The following is a 22,849-nucleotide window of genomic DNA, read 5'->3' as shown; positions in this document are numbered from 1 at the left end:
GAACTAATGCATCGAAACAAACCTATTATTGATTTGTGCACGGTGAAATCATTGATATTATTGATCTTTAATGATCGATAGAGCGGAAATGGGCGATTACGACGAAGTAGCACTATTGCTTGATTATAATTTAAAACGAACACAGCCCCTCGTGAGGAACGGCTGTTCAGTGAATCTGTCAGTATTGACATCGACATCGACCAAAAGAATTGCCCCTTCAGTGTTGAAAGCTAACTACGCCCTTGCTCCGGTAAGCACATTTGTTTAATATTCGTGCAACCAACGTGCATATTTACAGCAGGGAATATTTATATGACTATAATACCATGGGTCAACTGAAACTAAACAAATAGGATTGATCAGCACCCATCAACTATTAGAACTCAAAGGGCGGACATGGGGCCAATTTGAATATGATTAATGTGATACAATTTTTCCTCGGCAGCCGACACGTGCCTTTCAGCACCATAGCACGCAAGAAGGGACATCACGCAAAGTTTGCACGCACACTTCCATGCCATCCCATCCATCCTGTTATGTAGGTAAGGTGAAGCAGTGATTAATTGGGTGTACTTTATCAATATCCCATGTACAACCCTTCGGTAAAAGTTGAATTTTGTCTAGACGCAAACCCAGCCAGGCCCGTAAATGATAAATACTTTGACAAATAAGCCTAGCCTTCTGCGTGTTGTGAATTGTCCTGACAGAGACGATCTACATTATCAAATTTCACTGGCCTTCTTTGTTCGTTATAATGGATGGAAATATGTGTACCTAAACTCAAACAAAGTATTTTCAATTTTTCATCGTATAATCAACTAGAAAGCAACAACCACACTCCTCTTAATAGCCAGTGTAAAAGTGAGAAAACACATGTTGACATATTTAATCTACTTAGAGAAGAAAAACTGCAGTTCAAATTAAATAGCGAAACATGTGATCTAAAACAGTACCACTTCCTACTAGCGCCAATAAGCAAACCGCTTCGTTGAAAGTTCCTCAAGTGCCGAAAACCAAAACAGTATCCCACCACTCGTAATAATGCGAATCCTATTTCACAACGAAAACTACGCGACCTATGAAGACTCCGGTGTCGCCACTAGTGCTGATGCCCACTCGTTGGTTTTCGATGAACCAAATACACCGCCACCACCTGGCCAGGGGAAAAGTCCCTCTTCGGGTGGACCGATTGCTTTGGCTGCAGCTGCCGCCATGGGTGCCATTGCTGCGGCCGGAAATGGAACTGTCCCCGGAGCAACGTCTTCGCATCCTTCTACGGGTACTGCAGTGCCCTCTGGCGGTGCCCAGCGAGCGTCCAGTCGTATGTCCAACACCAGCACCAGTACGATCAAGCAGCACTACTATCCCGAAGGCGGATGGGGATGGATCGTTATTGTAGTTGGTATTATGGTGCACTTGTTGACCCATGGGCTGCAGACCTCGGTAGGAGTGCTGATGATCGAAACCCGGCGGAGGTTTCATATCGGGAATATCATCGATACAGGTAAGCAGTGGGTTTATGAGGGATGCTAGAATGATGCGGTTAACTCAGCACTTGCGTTCTGAAAGTAGCTTTTACATTTAGAAGGAACCAAGCTCTGATGAATCTAATTAATATTAACATTACACAGTGGTTCCGGGATGGGAAACTACAGTAAAGTTATCCTAGAACTTTTGTTTTAATATTTAGACGTTTGGTGTCTGGGATGAAGTTTTTTGGCTTACACAGTCTCTATTTTTGGTAATTGTAAACATTAGGGTGGTTCGCAAATTAATCGATATTGAAAACATAGCTTTATTACTTTTGGGAATAAAGACATACATATGTTCTTGTAAAACAGTTGTAGCTGAGTTAATTTCGAGAAATTTTGACGAAGAAGCATTTTTTCTATCTCTTAGTTCTCATTTTAGAGAAATTTTTCAGAATTGAATTAGAGTGTACCTGAAAAAATAAGAATAAAGTGAATCGATATCTCTTAAATATCTTACGATAATCACGATTATCTTTATAAAATACGCCCTTTTCAAATGTTAATTTCTCAGCATGGGAGTTATACACAGAAATTTACAAGTTAGCCTATACTGGACCACTGTGCAATGTAAGAAAGTATACGGTACCTTACTAATGCTTGCTAGTAATTCTGATTCAACCCCCTTTACATTATTCTGATTAACAAAGAAATGAAGACCAAGAATGTTATACCATGGCCCAAGATCATGAAAATTATAACAAGGTGGGAAGAGTTTTGACGATGATGATGGTATCGACGACACTTACACCTACAAAATATTGAACTAGGGGAAATTTATGTAATGTCGGCCTAACCCAAGTAGCAAGGCAGGTTTTATCACGGTTTTATAGCATTCTACAAGTCTAAATCATGGTCTACAGAACTCTCATAAAACCAAAAATGTTACTTGGAAAGTGTCCCTAATTTGGGCCCATACATAAATTCAGCAATCGACTAAATTTTCAATAGCAACCAAAGTACCGTCCCAATGACGCGTTCATCTAGATACAATTGATTAATAGCAGATTTTTAGCGATGGGCCCAATCTTAGATCCATAGGCCAACATTAGAGCCATTTCCCCTAGATGATTTATCTACCTATAATATAATTGAATGAATACATTTAAGGACTACATTGAAGAAATTCTTCCACTTCGGTTTTCAGGGGCACTAATATCCAGAAGTTGGTGCAGATCTGAATATTAAACTCAGTTCTTTGTTCTTTGCCGCAACCACTTAGCCAACCTTTGAATTTCTTACAATAAGAAGAGGTGAAAGATACAATAGGTGCGAAGCTATAAATCAAATTGCATGAAGAAAGAATTCAACTGTGCTTTTAAACAAAGTTTGCAAATAGACGAACTGATTTTCATTGAAAACTTTCATTCAATTGTTTCGCAGCGAAGTGTGAAAAATCCATTGCTGATTTCGATCAATAAAATCCAATCATAATCCTTATTGCAGCATCCAGTATAAGAACATTTAACTACAGACAAAGTAACCACCCCTATTCTGTATTTCGTTGCGAACGAAATACAGAATAGGGGTGAACATCTTCATTCCAGATCATCGCATGGATATCGCGTAATCTTAAATCGTATCACATATCATTGCCTTACATAATAAATAAAAGAACATGACATGTTCAGAAATTACTCTTTTGGAAAATATGGGTGGCCAACCACTCTTTTTGAAGATAAATTGGTGGCCCTGTAAAGGGCCGTTTGTTGTTAATTTAATCAGCGATTCAACCGGTTCAGATGTGGTAGGTGAACAGAAATGAGCTGCACTTGAATTTTCCGGTCCATGAATAGTTAGCTGTTTCTCCGCTTTCTCTGGCGAGTTCTGCTAGCCTTCTGCTTCTGGTCGTACAAAAAACCCTTTATTAGAGCAGCAATTTGCTGCTTGCAATTGCAGGAACCAGAAATGGCAGGCGGATTGCTTCTTCTCGAACGGTTGCCCATTCCTTTCGAACGGCGAGTCATAGTTGTCGTCTTCAAAATTTTGAAGATAATAATGACGATGAAATGATATTCACCTAAGAGCCACCGGAGACGAACCAGCGTTCGGTTGAAAGTCTCCTTAAGGGGGTATTCCCAATCTTTTGCCTTTTTCGGCCTGTTTTTCAATTATTTTTTTTTTAAGGAAAATGAATAGTAATGCGCCTAACTCTTTGGGATTCTTGTTTATTGAACATTAAAGTTTACAAATAAATTTTTTTCGACATAAAAAAGATATTATTGACGTCACAAAATGGCGGCAAACAGACCCCTGTTCGCCGCAAACGCCTGGACGGGCGAAGACTTTTCTCTGGAACGGCTTCATCTGAAACAGATTTCGTGATGAAATTAATAATCTGCATAAGATTCTCTGGAGCTTCTCCCGTTGGCAGCAAAAAATCTTGCAAATTAACAAAATGGCGGCCATATGAAAAAACAGGCGATTTTTAGCCCGCTTTTTTGCAGCTTTAAGGTGCTTCAAACAATGTTAAATGTTAATATTTTTGGCTGAAAGTGGGAGAAGCTCCAAAGAATTTAATAAGGAACAAAATGCGCAAAGATTCAAGTCAATATCTCTTATAGTTTCGGAGAAAAATCTTCGCCCGATAAAAAAAATGTGGTTTCGAGAAAAACGCGTTTAAAGTTTTGACTTTAGTTAAAACCATTTGGGGGTTCTTACCATTAGTCAGCTATGCCTGGACACCGAATTCGCTGATCGGAAAACGCCTTGGGGGGATGAAAGTATATAGTCTAAAGTACAAAAAAACGTGAAAAAAAAAATTTGATTTTTTGAAAAAAAAGATCGGGAATACCCCCTTAATAAAGATAACTAACTAACTATTCACCTAAGAGATGCAAAGGTACTACAGGGAAAGCCTGTGATGCGATTCAATAAATAATACGGCACTGGACACGACCAACATAGGAGGAGCTTCGGTCAGCTACTGTATGGACGAAAACAACAATTCAGGGCATATCAGCTGAAGTTCCTCCTCTTTTAACGGTTCTGTCACTTGTCAATCGGACATTAAAAAAGTAATCATTTTTCGAAAGCTAGAAAATCATGCCCCACCAATTTTGGGTATTTTATCATCCACTTCATCTGCTGTACCATTCAACACTAAATTATGCGTTGTATAGAAACAGCCGGTAGAATATCAGTGTCCACCCAGCTAAAGCTCCACACCCTTTTTAGTTTTTCTCGTTAAACTTCTTCTCTCAACAAGTTGGTAAATCTTAGCCTTTAGCAGAAAGACGCTTTACATTTTTTTCGGCGAATTTATGATCCTGTTTCACTTCATGATTCTTCTCTATGCCTGTTCGGATAAGTTATTACTTACACTGCGCTAAATCAAACGAGTAGAAGCAAGAAGGGATGTCGGTTACACGCTCGAATAATTGAAAATTCTATAAACAAACAGCAGAATTGCAACCAGCAAGTGTAAAGGCTGGTGCACAATGCATAAGTTTCCGGGTTTTTTGACAGATAATGCATGGGCTAACTGTCAAAAAACCCGAAAACTTATCCATTGTGCGCCGGCCTTAACCCAAGAACCAAAAGCGGTGCAATGCTAATTTTTATTGCTATGACGACGACTGAATTAAGGGAAGCAGAGGGGTGGGTTGAAGTCAATTCTCTTCATCGTCTTCCTCTTTTGGCTTCACTAACCTATTTCGCACTATTTCTGCTATCCTCTTCTATCATCCAGAACAACAAACGTATCAATGAATGTGTTTGCCGTCGAGTTATTAACTAAACAGAAAGTCGATGAAGAGAATATATCAAAATCACTTGCACCCGTGCTTCCAAGTTTGGTTACAAGATTACAACTCTGGAGAGCATTTTGTGTGGTCGTTGGGGGCGTGTGGTTCTGAATATGGCGATGCGTGTGCAAAATGTTACGCAATTGCATCCTTCCTATTCGCACACGCCCGAAGACCGGAGGCAAATGCCACTTCGACTTGTTTCGTCTACTAACGACTCTCTGATGACAGTGTTGGGGAAGCAGCAATGCTACATCGACATGTTTCGTCTATAAACGATTCTCTGATGACTGTGTTCGGGAGCAGCAGCATATGCATGTACGTAATTAGTAACTGATGGATTTGTTAGTTATTCCGACGCTTTTGGACAATGCTTAGCATTTACATCTTTTTGAATAGCTTCTTGTTGGAAAAAAATCAATAGTCGAGGGCATTGCTATCGATGCGTAGAAATATTTCTGATCGATTGGTGAAAAAATTAGAAAAAAAAATTAATAAAATTGGTCCAGGGGCAGCTGAGTTATTAACGTTCAAAATCTTTCATAATTTCGTTACATGTTCCATTTTCGGTTTTCACAAAGTGTATCCCCCTACAGAAATCACAAAAAACCCTCAAGGTGACGTAGGACTACGTGGTCCTATTTAATAAATGTTATTTGTTAACTGTAGCAGGAGCTTATATTTTGAGACAATTTGAGCGGGGTTCTCTCTGTTTATACTCTTTAGTATGATGTGCTTGGCATAGATAGCCCACAGCCCACGAAGAGCTATTGATTCCGATCAATAGCGGTGCGGCTTCTGCCTCATTCTATGGATGCTCATGTGGACTGCAGCTCGCTCCTTGCAGGCAGCCTTTCGTTGTGTACTGGAGAACAATGTTCAACGCCACGTGCGGAAAGCACTGCTGCTGCTGCTGCTGATGCCAACGACAAGACACCACCACACACGGTGATCGGAACTGAATCCTATCAGCGGTCGAGACCAGCCTTGATAGCTAGCTACTTGCGGGGAGCCTTTCGTTGTGTACCGCACAACACCACCACTCACATCGCGGTGATTGAATAAACATCGTTTGGTGAGACCGGATGGAATTCAACTTTGAAATCTGTGTTAGGGAAATCGGTTTTTCGCAGGCAATCAGGGAAAAAGATGAAGTCTTAATTTTTACAGATGCATAGGAATATTTCTGATCGACTGGTGATAAAATTATTGGAATTGGTCCAGGTGCATCTGAGTTATTAACGTTCAAAATTTTCAAAAAAAATTTCACAGAGTGTATTCCCATATAGAAATCACAGACGTAGTCCTACGTCAAAAAAAGTCTTTGAGTTTTAATTTGAGTTATCACAGAAACAGCTCTCTAACCATTTCGATGAAGACACCAAAAGTGCTCAATTAATCATATCGTCCGGCCATTTTCCTCAGAGATGGCACTGTTCCGCTGGTAGGACGTGAAAAAAATCTCCATATAGAATTTGAGAGAAGTGGGAATAATTCGCTTTCGGTGCATATTCAGGTCAAAAAAAGTCAAGGACTTTGTCGTTTAGTTTTTTTCCCGGAAATTATTGTTAAACAAGCTACAATTAAATAAAAACGATTTTTCCCCATACAGTTTTACTTGCTTTATTACCAGTCCCCAGAAAGCCAAAAATTAAAATTTGAGAGAGAATATTCAATGAGGGGTGAGCTATTTTGTGTGCAGAATGTGTAAAAAAGGAGGGACTTCGAATAATAATCTAAATGCATATATAGAGGTACCAGACATGTTTTGCACTTCAGTGTCCTCTATGAACAATTATAGGAAAACATATTGTGCGTAGTTTCCGATAGATGTCACCGCAAACAACAGCAGCGACATCTGATGGAACATGAATGCAGAAGCTTGACAAAATGATTAATTGTGAATAATAATGCTTCACAAACCCAAAATTCCACTGCAACTAAGTTGGGATTGTCAGCTAAGAATTTTAATTTCTGACATTTTGAAGAAATTTTATATTTTGTGAAGGCTTTAATTAAAATATTTTTGAGTGCACACAAAGTCTAAAGTATGTTTTACAAGATGAGATTTTCAATTTACATTTCAAACAGTTTCTTGAAAATGGTAATTCTGGCGAAACGTCCTTCGGCGAAATGACACAGCCCCATATAAAACGAATACCTTATTACTTTTCGGTACTACGACATACACTAAACAAAGGACACGGACACATCTAATCTAATCTATCTAATCTAACACCAACACAGCCAGTTCTTGAAAGCATCCTGGAAAATGATATATAAACCTACATCATTTTTCTTGTCTATTTGATATATGTTTCACATCGAAGATGCGTCACACATATCAAAACGGCCAGGCCTACTGTGCAGCATTTAAGGGGCAAGATGCTTCAGAATCCAATAAATGGACGAAACGTGGACATCTCGTACCGTCCGTTCCGATTTTGGAAATTATATGATTGGTTGGTCGTTGGAAGCATCAAAGCTAGAAAGGTTAAGTGATGCTTCATTTTCTTCTGACGGTTGGGGCATGAGCACTAACTCTTGTCCTAGCCTTTTATGCCTTATGGCTATAGTGCCATTACTCGCTTTCTGAAAAGAGACGAGGGAAAGGAATAGGAGAAGGACAAAGGGAAAAGGATTATGTGAAATCTATTAACATAAACAATATTTTGATTTGAAATATACAATATAGCAATGCATAACGGCGCGGTGGTCACTACCCGAGTCTTGTCACTATTATCAAGTCATAACAAGTAACAAGGACTAAAATGTGATCCTTTGATTACTGGAAAATCCTGATTCCTTAGTTTGAAGTTGTTACGACTAGGGTTTGGTGGTAGATCTTATACCAGTTACGCACCACAAAAAGGTGATCTCCCAACGATACTGGTTTGAAAAGATAAAAATTTACAAAATGGAACGAGCTCACCAAGTTTAGCCAATTGAACCTGAAGGCTCCCTGACATATGTTGATGTAGAAGTCCAAATTTTAAACGAAGCTTAAAACGCGCAACGAATATCTTCCGTCGATTTGAGATAAACAAATGTTCGGATGTATGTTATTGATTTTTGATGGGCATTGGCAAGCCTTTTCGTGGCCAATAGTCAGGTTCAACGCTGTGACTCAACGAATGATGGGACGCCTTGTGGAGGGTCTACTTGGCTTCGGAACAGATTCTCAGCGACAAATAATACGGACCTAGAATGAGGAAATAGAAATTGTCTCCTGGGCCTGGTTATGGCCAGTTCAGCAACCGATTATAGATATATAAAAAAACTCCAGGGAAAAAACAAACGTCAGGATCGAATACACGCACAGCCTACTCCCTAAACAAAGGACACGGACACATCACACAAAAGATGTATTGGTCGCAGTAATTTGACCCGAACAATAAAGGAGGGGGGGGGGAATGTATGACTCCAAACATGCTATCATCGTTTCAAGCTAAATCCAACCTGAACTCTCAAAATAAACAAATTCAAGATACCCCAAATCATTATTCCAACGAAATGCACCATGGTACAATTATATTGTTTACAATGGAATCCGAGCAGAAGAGTTGCGCACTTATAAAAAAGGGTCATAACCTACAAAATTTATTCACTCCAAGAGAGCAAGAACACAGTCTACGATACCCAATGCTAGAATATTCCGCTTGGATAGAGGAACGTCTAGATGCCGCCACTCCGATTTCCAAGTTAACTGCATTTGAAAGTGAACCCATTTGTAGAAGGGCAGAGAGTGGACTGAAAGAATGTTACTTTTCCGCCGAAAATGAAACTCGTCCTACAATACGGTTGCATATATGTATAGAGTTAAGGTAGGTAGAAGAGACCGGGGAACTTTTGGATCTTCCAGAGTACAGGATTTAATAACAAAAGAAACCCTAACTCAAGAGCAACTATCGCCTTCGCCGATGAAAATAGTTTTCTGGACAAGCGAAGCCGAAGTATCCCCACATGCTTGATTTGACGCTGTCCTTTGCAGCAGCTTGGGTCAATGGAATGGGGTTGGAACCGGGTGTAGGCAAAAGTTTGCCGATTAAATTTGCCTTAAAGTATGACTGTTGCTTCAATGTCATCGAACGTGCGGAGAGCATTTTTTATCCTATCCACTTCAACCCTTGCGTCCGTAGATGTTGTCAGTAGGGTGATTTGCCAATTGGTGTACAGCTAAGCACGAGCTTTTTGTTATTTTGCGTATTCACGAGGTTGAAAACGTTTTTGAAGTAGGAATTCCTCAATAAACCTATGAATTCTATTCATGAAGCATTTCCAGGGCTCATCAGCAGATTATATTAGTAAAGACTTTCGTTATTTTAAATCTTTTGAATGTGTCTCAGAGCTTAATTGTTGCACGCATCGTTTGCATTGAAATTCTTTGCACAATTTGTATCTAATTATTGCACATCCATAAAACATGACTGCAGCTTAGAATGCACATTTCCTGCAATAAGCATCATTCAGTGATACTGATATATGACTGAACGTAACTAATTTTATAACGTATTATTATTACTTATTATTAATGAGACAAAAAATTTGACAAATTGTAACAAAACGTTCTACATCTGATGGACGGCAATAAATAAATAAAAATATGCGCAGTAGCTGTTTTATGATTGGTTGCATTCCTTTAGGCGTTATCTTTACTTACCTCACCAATCAGGCTAAGGCCTTGATGTATTCTGCGTTCCGAAGAAGTTAAGCATAACTTTTCAAAAAGACATATGGACATAGGAAATTAGAAACATTGGATACAAATGTTCATATGAGATTATTAAATACTAATTAAAAAGTTAATGCTATTTTTTTAATCTGTTACATGCACCCTGCATGATTCGTCTATTTGCAAGAACGGTTTTCACATACGTCAAATCAGATACACCGGTTTTTGTTTTGCAGTGAGGATACGTCTCTCGAAACTTGCGGTCCGAACAGTGAGATCTTCTTTGGCAAGCGCTTTGTCTTTCTTCTTTTCGTCGTACACTACCCTGGCTGACATCTGATGTACACACTAAAAAAATCTGAATTTTACTGGTGATGTAAACATCTATGCATGCAAACATTGATGCATGTAAACTTCCTTTCCACGTAAACTAGCAGCTTGCAAGAAATGTTGCAAACAAAGGTGGAAAGTTGCATACAATATATGGAATATTGCATGACATGTCTCATAAATTTACACGATTTATAATGTAAATTTGTATGATTTATGACGCTCCATTTATGTGCATCATAGTAACGGAAATTTACACTACTTGTTTTAGCTGTGTAGTTCGTGTTGTCGTTTTAATTCTTCCTTCTCAGCATCATCTCTGGGTGGCTACAATTAAAAAAATATTCATAATATTTATGTTTTAGTCAAGCATATTTAACAAAACATACCTAGCAGCAGCTGAATCCCGTTTAAATCCATGTTGTATCTACTTAGAAACAACTTGACGCATCTGCTGATTGATAAGCGTGAGCGTATCTGCAGTTTTTGTGATATCATCAAATTTTAACAGTTAAGTCAACAATCAATACGAAACTAACGATTTTAAATTGGCTCACCACTTTAGTAGCCTATTGGTCCCAAGCAAACGATTAACGTACCCTTTTCTAGTTGAAATTCTATTACTACACTATGTTTGTTTTGATTCGCTATGAAAGTTTGACAGATAACATCAGGGGTGTGTGGATTCATGCAGAACATGCAGGGGTGAGTGAAATAGCTTGGGACTGCTTGGGACCGTTGTTCTGGTACTGAGTGAGCCAAAAATAATAATGATTTTCTTCGGGACCCAGTGGTCTTAGAGTTACCTCTATGGTTAAGTCATGTTGACAATAAAAGGGTGTATCAATACCATTTTAAAAACAATGAAAGAAGATCACATAGGGCGTTTATTATATATATTTTCTATAATTCATTAAAATTTCCAACCTTGTTTTTCATTAACTCGTAGGAAAAGTATGTATTTTCTATTTGGTTAGAAGCAAAATATCGATTTGTTTACTACTCGACCCATGACCACACGTCACCAGCCTCGTAGTCTGCGAAGGGTCCGCACTGCCCATAATCGCATATCAGTCCCATATGGATAGGAAATCAAGCAAAGATGGGACTGATATGCGATTATGGGTAGCGCATTTCGCCTTCTACTTGGTCGATCCACATTGCTCACTGCGCGCCTCTTCTTCTTGTTCCTGTTGGGTCGCTTTCGAAAACCATTTTCACTGGGTCGTCGTCCGGCATTCTTACGACGTAGTCGCCCAATTTTTGCAGTGTGGACGATGGATGGTTCTCCCAGCAGCTGGTGCAATTCGTGGTTCACTAGCCTCTTCCCGTTCTGTCATCCATCTGCACTCTACCGTAGGTCTAATCAGCCTTGTAGATTGTCAACTTCGTGCGGTAGCGAATTTTATTCGACCGGAACGTCCTCCGGAGTCCAAAGTAGGCACGATTCCCTGCCATAATCCGTCTTTGAATTTATCTGCTGGTATAATTGCCGCTGGTCACCAGTGAGCCCAAATACACAAACTCGTCGACCACCACGATTTCGCCACCGTCAATCTGAACTCGAGGTGGGAGGCTAACATTGTCTTCCCAAAAATCTCCCAATATTTTCATGAATAAAATTCCTACATTAATTTAATGTTAAACTAGTAATAGCTTATTTTGCACCTGAAAAGTATTAGCTGAAAAAATAAAAACTAGCCTGAAATCATATGCTCAATGCCAAAAATATTAAAAATATGTTAAATCACAATATTGCTACTATCTTCTATCTATCTATCTATATATATAAAAATGAATTTCTGTCTGTCTGTCTGTCTGTCTGTCTGACCCTTATAGACTCGGAAACTACTGAACCGATTGGCGTGAAAATTTGTATACAGGGGTTTTTGGGGCCGTGGAAGGTTCTTATGATGGTTCGAGAACCCTCCCCCTTTTGTAAGGGGGGATCCCATACAAATGAAACAGAAATTTCTGCATAACTCGAGAACTAATCAAGCAAATGGAACCAAATTAGGCATGTGGGGGCGAGTGTGGGGGTATAAGGAGATAATCATAGGGGGTAGCCCTTTAAATAATAAGGGGGGGGGCTACGTACAGTATAGCATGCTTTTTTTTAAAATCGGCGCATAAACTCAAGCTAATGTTGAATCCCGAGCAAGACCGGGCACACTCAGCTAGTACTGAATATAAAAACAACCTGCTTCATAATTCAACAATTGATCAATGATTAACATGCCACCATAATCGGCAATCATGGTCCTGGATAAATGTTGCATTGTAAATTATATGAAATGTACAACAATTGGATGGTGTGCAACAATTGGCAGATGACCCTAGTTATCGAATGGATGGGAAGGGAAAATTCTTCAGAAGCAAGCAAACGAACCCTTTGTCCGCTTTCCATGTACGGTCGCGGCCTGGTTGTGAGATTTGAATAAAAAATGAACCAACGAAAACATTGAAATTGAATTCTAAAGAAACTGTCAACTAGCCCCGGTGCTGGTAGTGGTTCTTGTTGTTGGACGGACAAAAAGCATTCACTGAACAATTTTGAGAAGGGTGCCAAAAAGCTTAATGTGGTTCCGTAGAACAGGGGAAATGTTAGACATTCTTCAATATTTTTATATTATTAATATTATAAATATGTTAGTGTAAAATAAATGTACTAATTTCCGAGATATTGCCTGAAACATTATCAACACTAAACTGTGTTCAGGCAACTAAATCAGTTTCGACTATATGTTAGTGTAAGAAACTATCTCGGTAAACACATAAATATATGTTTCACCTTAGTGATCATCGTGATTTTCGTGTATTTTGAGATCTTTTACCGATAAAATTTGCTTCAAAAATCATAAACGTAGGTACCGTGCTGTAGGCTCAGATTTATGTGATCATGTGTTTTCCATAATACATATTTCATTTTCGCACCGCTATCATCTCCAAGATCATAGAAGACAAATTTCCACAGCATTGTTCTAAACTGGCTTCCAAGCTTCCAACCCATCGGTCCTTTTCAGGACCACAAATGACTGATAAAAGAGTTAACTAAAGAGTAAGATTGGTTCATTAGCTACAACATAAATCCTTTTAGAGCGCATTGTATGAATACTTACGCTCATTGTTCTCAAAACAAAAGAAGCGCTCCTAGCGAATCTCCTTTTTCTACGTTTATCCGTAGGACGAAGAAAATCTAATGGCGTTTCAATGCGTTAGGACGGAATTTAAACTTGTAGGACGAATTAAGAATCAAGAAGCAGTATTAGATTTTGAACAATATCTCAACAATTTGTGACTATTTATCAAATCCAACGGTACGTATGGAAAGGTGAATAAAGTTAAAAGTCATCTTTGACAGAAATATTTCATTTTTTGTTCAAACCCGTTCAAAAAAGAGAGGAAATTCGATCAAAAATATACTATACTTTTGCTGTATACTATATACTGCTATATACTATACTTTTGCTGTGACATCAAAACTACCTTGCGTAATCCTACGTCAAATCTCTACGGTCGTGTCTTAGATTCAACCTCTTACTTTTTTATTATTATCGTGCCATGCTGGAGAGGGCATTAAGCCTGGTCGACAGTGTAATGTTGATGACGATTGCACGCATTCCATGCAGCAATCAAATAGATAAAGATGAGATGGCTCCTCGATAATGACTTATGCGAGTCGATTGAAATTAGTCGAATATTAAATAAGGGTTAAGTTGATCCTTTACAAAGAAGCGTAGATGCAAAGGTGAAGGATAAGAGAAAGAAGACGCAAAGGTGTTGAGTTTTTCCTTTAAGGAAGTCCAAAAATATATATTCTTGGAGCTATGCTCCACTTTTATTCAGTGATCGGTTAAGACTAATTTACAAATTCAACTTATGCTACGAAGTTAGTTCTTGGTTAGTATCGAGTGTGGGAACAATGCGGGTGTTCATTTGTTTCTGCAAATGCTGCTAATGCGTTCTGGTGATTCTCCTGCTGGGTGGTCTGGTGACATCATGCTATCGGTGATCGTCGTGATTCCAGTGAAAGAGGGAATCTGCTAAATAATGAAGCGGGTCGCGTTGTTACTAACTCCTTCCGCTCTAAGTATCATTGTCCTCAAAGTTGTATATGGAGGGCTCTTAGTGGTGCGGATGTATCAAAAAATGCTTGAAGTTCCTTTTTCCGTTCTTCTGATAGTTCTTCTGGATTGCTGCTAAGCGACTTGCTTTCTGTTGATATTGATGATGGCTCCAGCTCCTTTATCGTGATGGTTTCCGGTTCTTTGTTGAATTTGACTGTTAAGGTAGACTTCGATTTTCGTCTGAAAAAGTGCCATTGAGCTAATGATCATAATTACTGTTGAGGGTCCAAAGGATCCGAATAAGTTGAGTTTCCAGATCAAGGAGTTGTTTTCTAGCTTCAGTAGTTGTATTTTCTCACGGTGTTTCATAGTTAAATTTTGGATGTATTCGACAGGTAGGATGTCTATAACGTGAATCTCGTCCGCTCGTAGTCCTGTGGTCGGGAAGTATGGTTTTCCGGGTAAGGCCATTTCGTAGTTTGAATAGAGTTTTCCGTTGATGTAGAGATTACACTGCGTAAACTATATGAGAAATGATCCGTTCAGCGGCTGGCTAGAGTTAGTGCAGTTAGACGTAACTTCCACGACGGCGTCGTTGATTAAAATGGTCTCGTCGTTGATCCTTTTTTACGATTCCTCCAGAGTAGACTTTTTTGAATGTACAATTGAAGTGCTGTCCAGTAGTTAATTTGTAAATACACTCATTTACGTGTTCAAGCTGCGAGTTCTCACATAGGAAATAGTCATTCTGTTTTTCGCATGATTGATCCATTTTGTAAACATGCGTCGCATTTCTTAGAATGTAGTTCTTGTCAAGTGAGATAGGTTTCATTGACTTAATGATTGAGTCAATATAGTCATATTCGAAAGTTTTGGTCGATATCTGGGGTACCTTCAGCATGTAAATAATATGAGTGTTATTTAGCATGACTTGGGCTCAGGATTGTGAAATAAGTTCCTCGAAAGATGTGATGTATATTTCATGAGATCCTAGAAATGTCGCAATTTTGTTGAAGTCGCACATGGATAGCAGCTTACTGCTGGGTATGCCGTGCTTGGCCATGAGTATGGCTTCCTCGAGAGTCTCAACTTGATTTTGTAGCGAATCAAGATTAGATAAAATTATAAGTTGATTTATTTCGATCAAATGGTATTTGGATCGTTCATTTTCAATTTTTAAAACTTGGTTTGTGATGTCTGTTATTTCCTGTATGCGTTTATCAATCGCCTCATTTATAAATACTTGTTTGTTCTTTTGTAGAATAAGTGAATTCATAGAAGAGTTGATTAGTCGAAGGTCTTCCGTATCCGGACTGCCAGTGATCCACTTCCAAGCTGTCCCGATTGTATCCCATCTTTTTAATCTTTTAACAATTGATTTAATCTTCATAAATGTTTCGTATAGTTTATGATTTTTTATTTGAATTAGTTCGTTAAGAGGGTTAGTAAATGGATTATTTTGTATATCGTCATTGACGTTTGCTATCGTATTGCCTATTTGAATAAGGTCGATGGGGTGAATGATGCGGATGTATCCAATTTTTACTTTGGCTTCTCCTAGTGGTATTATTGAAAATAGAAGCTTCGAAGATACGGGCACCGATTCTTCTAGCGGGACAAACAATAAAACGCATAGTTTCCTACTGTTGCCCAACGTTGTAAAGCTGTAAAATTTATTAAGGTCTTATAAATAATAGGTTAGATAATTATAATTTAAAGAACTCACATCTTCAGTGATTATTCATAGCGAATAAGTAACGCAATTAGTTACTTATTTACTACGCCCGTACTTTCGCTTCTAATTACCATATCACTTCTATTTAGGTTGTCATCATAGCGAAAGCACGGTATCTCCTTACCTATAAACAAAAAGCACTCACTATAGACTATAGTGCACTTAGACTCATGCGATGTTCTTGGTGAGGGGTGAGCCGATGCGTTTTCACGCAACAGGTATGATTGCCAAAGGATTATTGGTTAAGTCGTGTATTTTGATTCTTGCATGAGCGGCTGACACGCAGAGGGCGAGTCTGAAAAGTTTGGGATTGTAGTTTGTTCTATAAATTTCTTGTATTATACCCATAGTGAGCTCATCAGTCATTATTCCATTTGTGATTCCAGGATTCAGAAATCGCTGTAATTTATTTTTTAGAAATTCGACAGTGAATTCTGGTTTAATAAAAATGTGTCTATTATATCTGTCAAAAGGGACATTATGTTCATAGGATGAGCTAGGTCCAATCTGAAAGATTAATTGATTACGAAAGACATTAATAGGGGTTTCGGTAGACGGTATATATGAGCTGTCATCATCATCTGCTGAATGTTGTGTGGGTGTTAATGAATTGATTTGAATGCGTGAAAGCGCATCAGCTGCTACGTTGGATTTCCCAGGTGTATAGAACATCTCATAATCGTGTTCTTCAAGGAAGGATTTCCAGCGTTTTAGCTTTGCGTTGTTGTTCTTTGGTGACAACGTGAATGTGAGTGGGGGATGATCCGTGAAAATTTTTAGTTTTGCGCCGTAAATAAAATTTCTTAAGGTGTGGAGAGCCCATACAACAGTGAGCATTTCCTTCTCGTTTGTTGCGTAATTTTCTTCGGTCCTAGAAAGAGTGCGAGAGATAAATGTGATTGGACGTTCACCGTCATGGAACTGTTGCGACAAAAGAGCTCCTAGAGCTTTATCCGAGGCATCTGTTGTGCGGATAAACGGCTCATCAAAATCTGGAAAGGCTAGAATATCGTTTGAGGATAAAATTTCGTTAAGTATATTAAATGAAGCAATTGCATGTTCGTCTAATTGTATCGTTGTATTTTTCGATTGGTTTTTCGATATTTGGCGGTGGCCATCCTCCCCTCTTAAAAGTTTTGTAAGGGGTTTGGCAATTTTAGTCCTAGAAAGGCTCTTAGGTCTTTCAATTTTTTTGGTTGGGGATATTTACGAATACACTCTACTTTTTTCATCTTCGGCTTCAAGCCATTTTCTGAGACGATGAAGCCAAGAAATTCTACGTCTTTTCTTAAAAATTCAGACTTATCGGGCTGAATTTTAAAATTTGCTTTTCTAAGTGTTTCAAAAACAGTTCTCAAATTTTTCATATTGTCTTCAAATGTTCTTCCAAAGATGATAATATCATCGATGTAGACATGGCATATTTTTCCAAGATGTTCTCTAAGGATATCATGCATTACTCCTTGAAAGATTGTTGGAGCATTTTTCAATCCAAATGGTAATCGTACAAATTCGTTGAAATGCAGAACTAGATGTATTCGATAAATTTGCATATCTAGTTATGATTATTGTCAACAATACTTACATTTCGATGTAGATGATGCTACCTATTGTACCTTGTTTTGTGACACCAACCATCACAGAAGCCGACTTTGAAGCATCATTAACAATACACTCGTTCCGAGAAGAAGCTTCTTCATCTTCAGGTTCACTCACCACCCGGAATGAACGCTCGGTGCATCATAAATTTGATATGATTAGTAATATCAAATAGTTTTACATGCAAACGAAAAAGAATTAGTTTTTTAAAGTAATAGTTTCATCTGAATACCCAACTAACCATATCTCAGTGACATTGTCTCATTCTGGTATAGAGATAAAGCTCAAAAATACAGTTTTAACTGATGGTACTTTATAAACATCAAACTGTTCAATATTGGACCCTGCCACGATAATGTGGGCCGTCAGAATGGTGCATCGGTTGCGAAGTGAAGTGCTTCTCAAACTGAACCGATACATTTCTCAATTTTTCAACGTTATCCTAACGTAAACTTAGGCTGTGTTCTATTTGGTGAATTTTCACTTAAATTTGACAGATGGAATATTTTCAAATAAACCTGCTATTATACCAGACTTATTTCTGACAGACCAGGAATCATTTTTGATAAACACCTTCTTGAAAATCGGATGATGAACAACAGAGAGCTTTTCGAACATTATAATTTCAAGCTGAACATTGCATTAGGTCCTAAGTAACATTGGTCGATTCTCTTCGTCGACTTTCTCTTTCGTTAATAACTTGCGCACATAACCGTTTCTTGTTGTGTTTGTCATATTAGATGCTAGATAAAAGCTTCTTTTATCAATTTGTGCGCTGAAAATACCTGGGAATGTCTTTACATGGCCGTGAGGATACAAAAAGAAAGGCAACGAAGAGAATCGTTACTTAGGACCTAATGCAATGTTCAGCTTGATTTATTTTCGAAGTGTCAAATGTAAGTGAAAATTCATCAAATGGAACACAGCCTTAATATTATCACCTATATGTCCGTACACGCCCGAAACCCATCCACCACACTGTGAAGGTTTCGACCGTATCCTACCGGAATCACCCAACCATTTTGGAGAGCATGCACAACCTACCTATTCAACTGCACTGCGACGAAAGAGGACGAGTCAATGCATATCCTTTATGTTCAACAGTTTTCTTATATTGCCTTAATTCTCTTCAGAAATCTATCTGATTTAGTTTTAAGGTTTTAGCGGCTTGGAGGACTCAAAGCCAGTTTATCTTCTCCTCTACCAGGCGTACATAGTCCGCAAGGTATACCGGGATCCTCTTCTCCCTAGACGGTCGGCGTTGTGCCTGCATCTGCTCAGCTGGTGAATTTACTCCTGTGTTCCCCGTTCTCCATTCGTAAACCTTTCTTGTTTGGGATACATGCCGCTTCAATTGTTGACCGTCGCCATCCGAAAGTAAAAGGTTCCCCTTGGACTGCTCCAGGACGGTGAACTTCTTTGGATCGAATCTGCTATCTCCTTTTGCCCACAAATGGCGTTCGATGATAACGGTGTCACCTGGTAATACTTTACTATCACGTGCACTGCGGCGTGCGTCCTCACGAATCTTTCCCTCCAACTTAGCTTTTCGATCCCTTTTAACGATTAAGTCGTCGTTGAGGCTAACTTTCCCTGGAGTTATAAGTGGAAGTCCTCGTTGTATTTTTCTGCCATGCATCATCTCTTCAGTTCTTCAGAATATTGGGTTCCATTAGAAACGGCTGCTGCCATGGCCATGGCCACGAGGCCATTTTGTTGAGGAAATAGCGGCATAGAAAAAATATTCTTAATTCCTCGCTCGGCGCAATATTGCCAGAAGTCTTGGCCGTTAAAGGGAGGACCGTTATCCGTTTTAATATTTTTTGGAAATCTTTCCCTGTTGAACACTTTTCGGGTATGTTTGAAGCTTGTCGACTTAACTGGACGAGTGTAAATGTACCTTGATCTGTACTCAACTAGGACCAATATGTAGATTCCTCCAAATTTTGGATGCGGCCCGTTGAAGTCGAGTGCAATCGTTTCCCAGATGTTTTTGGGAGAGAAAATAGGAGTGGTTTTCTCATGTATCCCATTGGTTGCACAAGATTTAACCCAATCCTCCGCGTCTCTTGGCATGCCAGGCCACGACATTCACTCTCTTAATATAGTTTTCAGCTTTCCTGCCATAGGATGACCTTCATGGGATATTTCCAAAGCCTTGTGGCGGAGAACCTCCGGAACAACCGCACGTCCTTCTTTAACCATGATTCCGTCCTTGATGCAAAGGCTGTCTGCTAGCATGTCGTATTTTCGAACCTTTTTTGGCCAGTTTCCCGTTTCCAAAGCTTGCGATACCTGGGTTAGTGTACAATCTACCGCGGTCGCCATTCTTAGTTCATCCTCTGTTAGAAATCCAACAGTATTGGCTTCTATTATTGTAATCTCCCAAGGACTGATCATTTCGTCGAAAAGTTCATCTTCTCCTTCATAGAGGCGTGATGATGGATCGGTTATGTTAAACCGTCCGTTAACGTATTCCACCACATAGCTGTACGGGGAGAGACGTAAGGCCCAGCCATCGGCTCTGGTGAGCGCTCTCTTGGAATCCTCCCTTGACCGATTCAAAATGAAGCTAACTGCTTTAGCATCTGTTCGAAGAATGAAGTGTCTTCCGAGGAGGTAATAGGAAAAATGTTCAACAACCCAGACGGCACCCAGAGCTTCTCGTTGATTTCGGGCATATTTCTTTTCCGTGGATGTCCGTGGATGCTGACTCTCTTGGACCAGAACCGCTCCTAGTGCAATCGGGGAAGCATCGGTGAACAATACTGGTTTGTCTGTGTCGGAAAGATAGCTTCTTGTCCCCAAGTCCAAGTTTTGGTAGTTGCGACTTCCCACAAGGGACCCGTGATATTAGAAAAGTTTTGAATATAAGGGCTTATGAAGGATGCGAAGGAAATGTCGTAGTTCCGAGGCGGTTGTTCGTTCGTGGAATTTTTCAACATGTCGTATTTTTGCTTTTTCGATATGGAGCCTATATATAGTATATCCAGCTCATGACCAAGAAATTTTATGCACTTCTTATCAAATTCACATTTAGCAACGTTTAAGCTAAGGTTGTTGGCTCGTAATATTTGTAATATTTTGGTCACGGTTCGCGTTTTAGATTTAGATAACGTTTTCAACCCCTTCTAAGATTCGGGTCATCTCACGTTGAAAGATTTCAGATGCACAGTTGACTCCGAACATGAATCGTGCAAAACGATACATTCCGCTTTCCGAGAGAAACGTCGTAAGGTCTCGTGATTCCTTTGATAACTCCAGGTGGTAATAAGCACTGGTTAACTGCAGTTTGGAGGAAAATCTTGCCACCTTCATTTCGTAAATTAGCGGTAATCTGAAGTATTCACGCTCTATAGCTTTATTAGGGCCCCGAATATTTACAACTAAACGAAAATCATCTTTACCCTTTGCGACGGCTGACATACCACTGATCCATTCAGGTGCTGAGTGCACCTTTTCGATGATACCTCGATTTTCCATTTCTTGGAGTCTAATTCTTGCCCCTTCCCGGAATGCCGCGGGTACGTTGTAGTAAGCGTTCCGTTCTGGAGGGATGGATCGATCAATGCTGAACTTAACTTTAACTCCCGGCATTTTTGGGAAGACTTCCACTTCCGCACACACACAAAATCATATTATAATTTTTCTGTATGGCAAACACGCCCAGACATAAACGACAATATATGGGTGTATATCTTCACTACGGGTAATCATAGAAAGTACTTGCATTTTACTCAGGCACTTTTGAGCTAACTGCAATCACTCTCTCATACTCGAAATGTGCCACGACCAAATTGGCACAACGACGCCTTATACGCTATCTAACCAAAGTGATCAACTTGAAGCTAAAAAAAGTTCCAAAAAGCATCCCTAAGCACTTCACTTCTTATGAAGTTCAGGCAAGGCTGAAAACATGACCGCAATAAAGTTCAGAACAAGTTCCCAACGGAACTTCTTAGCAACTTTAAAGTTTCTTAAAAGTTCCCTGCGGAGGTTCAGCAACTTTTAAAAAAAAGTAGAAGGGTCTGTGCCTAGGGGCACAAACGGAAGCTTGACGTAGGACCGCTAGTGGACGGAATAAATGAGAAGAGCATTTAGTTCTTTTAATTGATCAATTATCTATTATCTCAACTCTTTCCGTTTTTGAATTGCAGGCGTACCAAATTTGTAGTAATTTTTTTCAAAGAGAAAGTTGATTAAGAGAATCAATCATAATCACTTGCACCCTGCTTCCAAGTTTGGTTACAAGATTACAACTATGGAGAGCATTTTGTGTGGTCGTTGGGGGCCTGTGGTTCTGAATATGGACAAACAAGCAAAGATAAATTCTATTCCAACTCTTTACTGATGTAAGCTTGATGGCCCTGAAAAGGGCCGTTTTATTGAAGAGAACATCCATGGCCACTTACGCTTGGCATGTTTAGTGTAGGTGACAGCATCACGGACCTCATTTTCCAGGAACACCTTCAGCACACCTCGTAGATCAGACCGGAGATACGTTTGACACCACCACGGCGAGCCAGACGACCGATGGCGGTTATCTCGAAGAACTTTGCGATGACGCTTGGTGCCTCCTTTACCACCTTTGCCACGACCAGTCAATTATGGCTTGTTAGGTGTGAAGGAGTGGACTAGCCACCACCTTCCTACTGCTGCTATAGCTGTTCACCACGCCGTCCGAAGCGAAAATGAGCTAATGCCATACAGCAGCCCTCTTTTATATCTTTTCAGGTTAAAGCAGAATGATGTGCAACCAAGTGGTATAAATACTACAAAGACTCCTCCCATTAAGAGTAGTTTGCTATCAAGTAGCGACACTGGCTCTGTGAGTAAATTTGTCTCATGGTTTCCTGTGGAAAACCTAAAAAATCTGCCAGAAAATGAAGAAATTGACGAAAATTTTATTCAGTCTCGGAATAGTACCAATAGACTGAGTGAATCCAATCTTTGCTTTTCAAATTCGGGAATTTTTCCCTGGAAAATCCTGGGAAAACATGAGGCAAATTTACTCATCGCTGAGTTCCTGCACTTTATTTCTTATTTCTAAGATAACTAAACTCAAATTTGATATTTGAAAGATATCGGCGCCGGTGGTTAGCGTGATTACCTCTCACCCCAGCAGGCATGGGTCCAATCTCAGTCGGCGCCACCGGCATTTTCTGATCACG

General features: G+C 39.4%; 1 protein-coding gene across 6 annotated transcripts in view; it reads left to right on the top strand.

Annotated features, from left to right (window-relative positions):
- The window catches only part of LOC135710455 (monocarboxylate transporter 2-like), a 603,423-nt gene that overhangs the window by 564,187 nt on the left and 16,387 nt on the right, over positions 1-22,849 (top strand). The window contains exon 1 of one of the 6 annotated variants that reach the window (XM_065233038.1): positions 962-1,504. The exons of the other annotated variants lie outside the window; for them this stretch is intronic. Coding sequence (XP_065089110.1) covers positions 1,042-1,504 — 463 coding nt within the window. The 5' untranslated portion in view covers positions 962-1,041. Of the gene's footprint in view, positions 1-961; positions 1,505-22,849 lie in introns of those variants that run through there. 6 annotated transcript variants of the gene reach the window in all.

This window comes from Ochlerotatus camptorhynchus, unplaced genomic scaffold, assembly GCF_037179485.1.
Source record: "Ochlerotatus camptorhynchus isolate MF236.1 unplaced genomic scaffold, CSIRO-AGI_Acam_v1.1 ptg000383l, whole genome shotgun sequence".
Lineage (NCBI taxonomy): Eukaryota > Metazoa > Arthropoda > Insecta > Diptera > Culicidae > Ochlerotatus > Ochlerotatus camptorhynchus.
The sequence above is the reverse complement of the archived record's forward strand: the minus strand, read 5'-3'. Positions and strand labels throughout refer to the sequence as shown.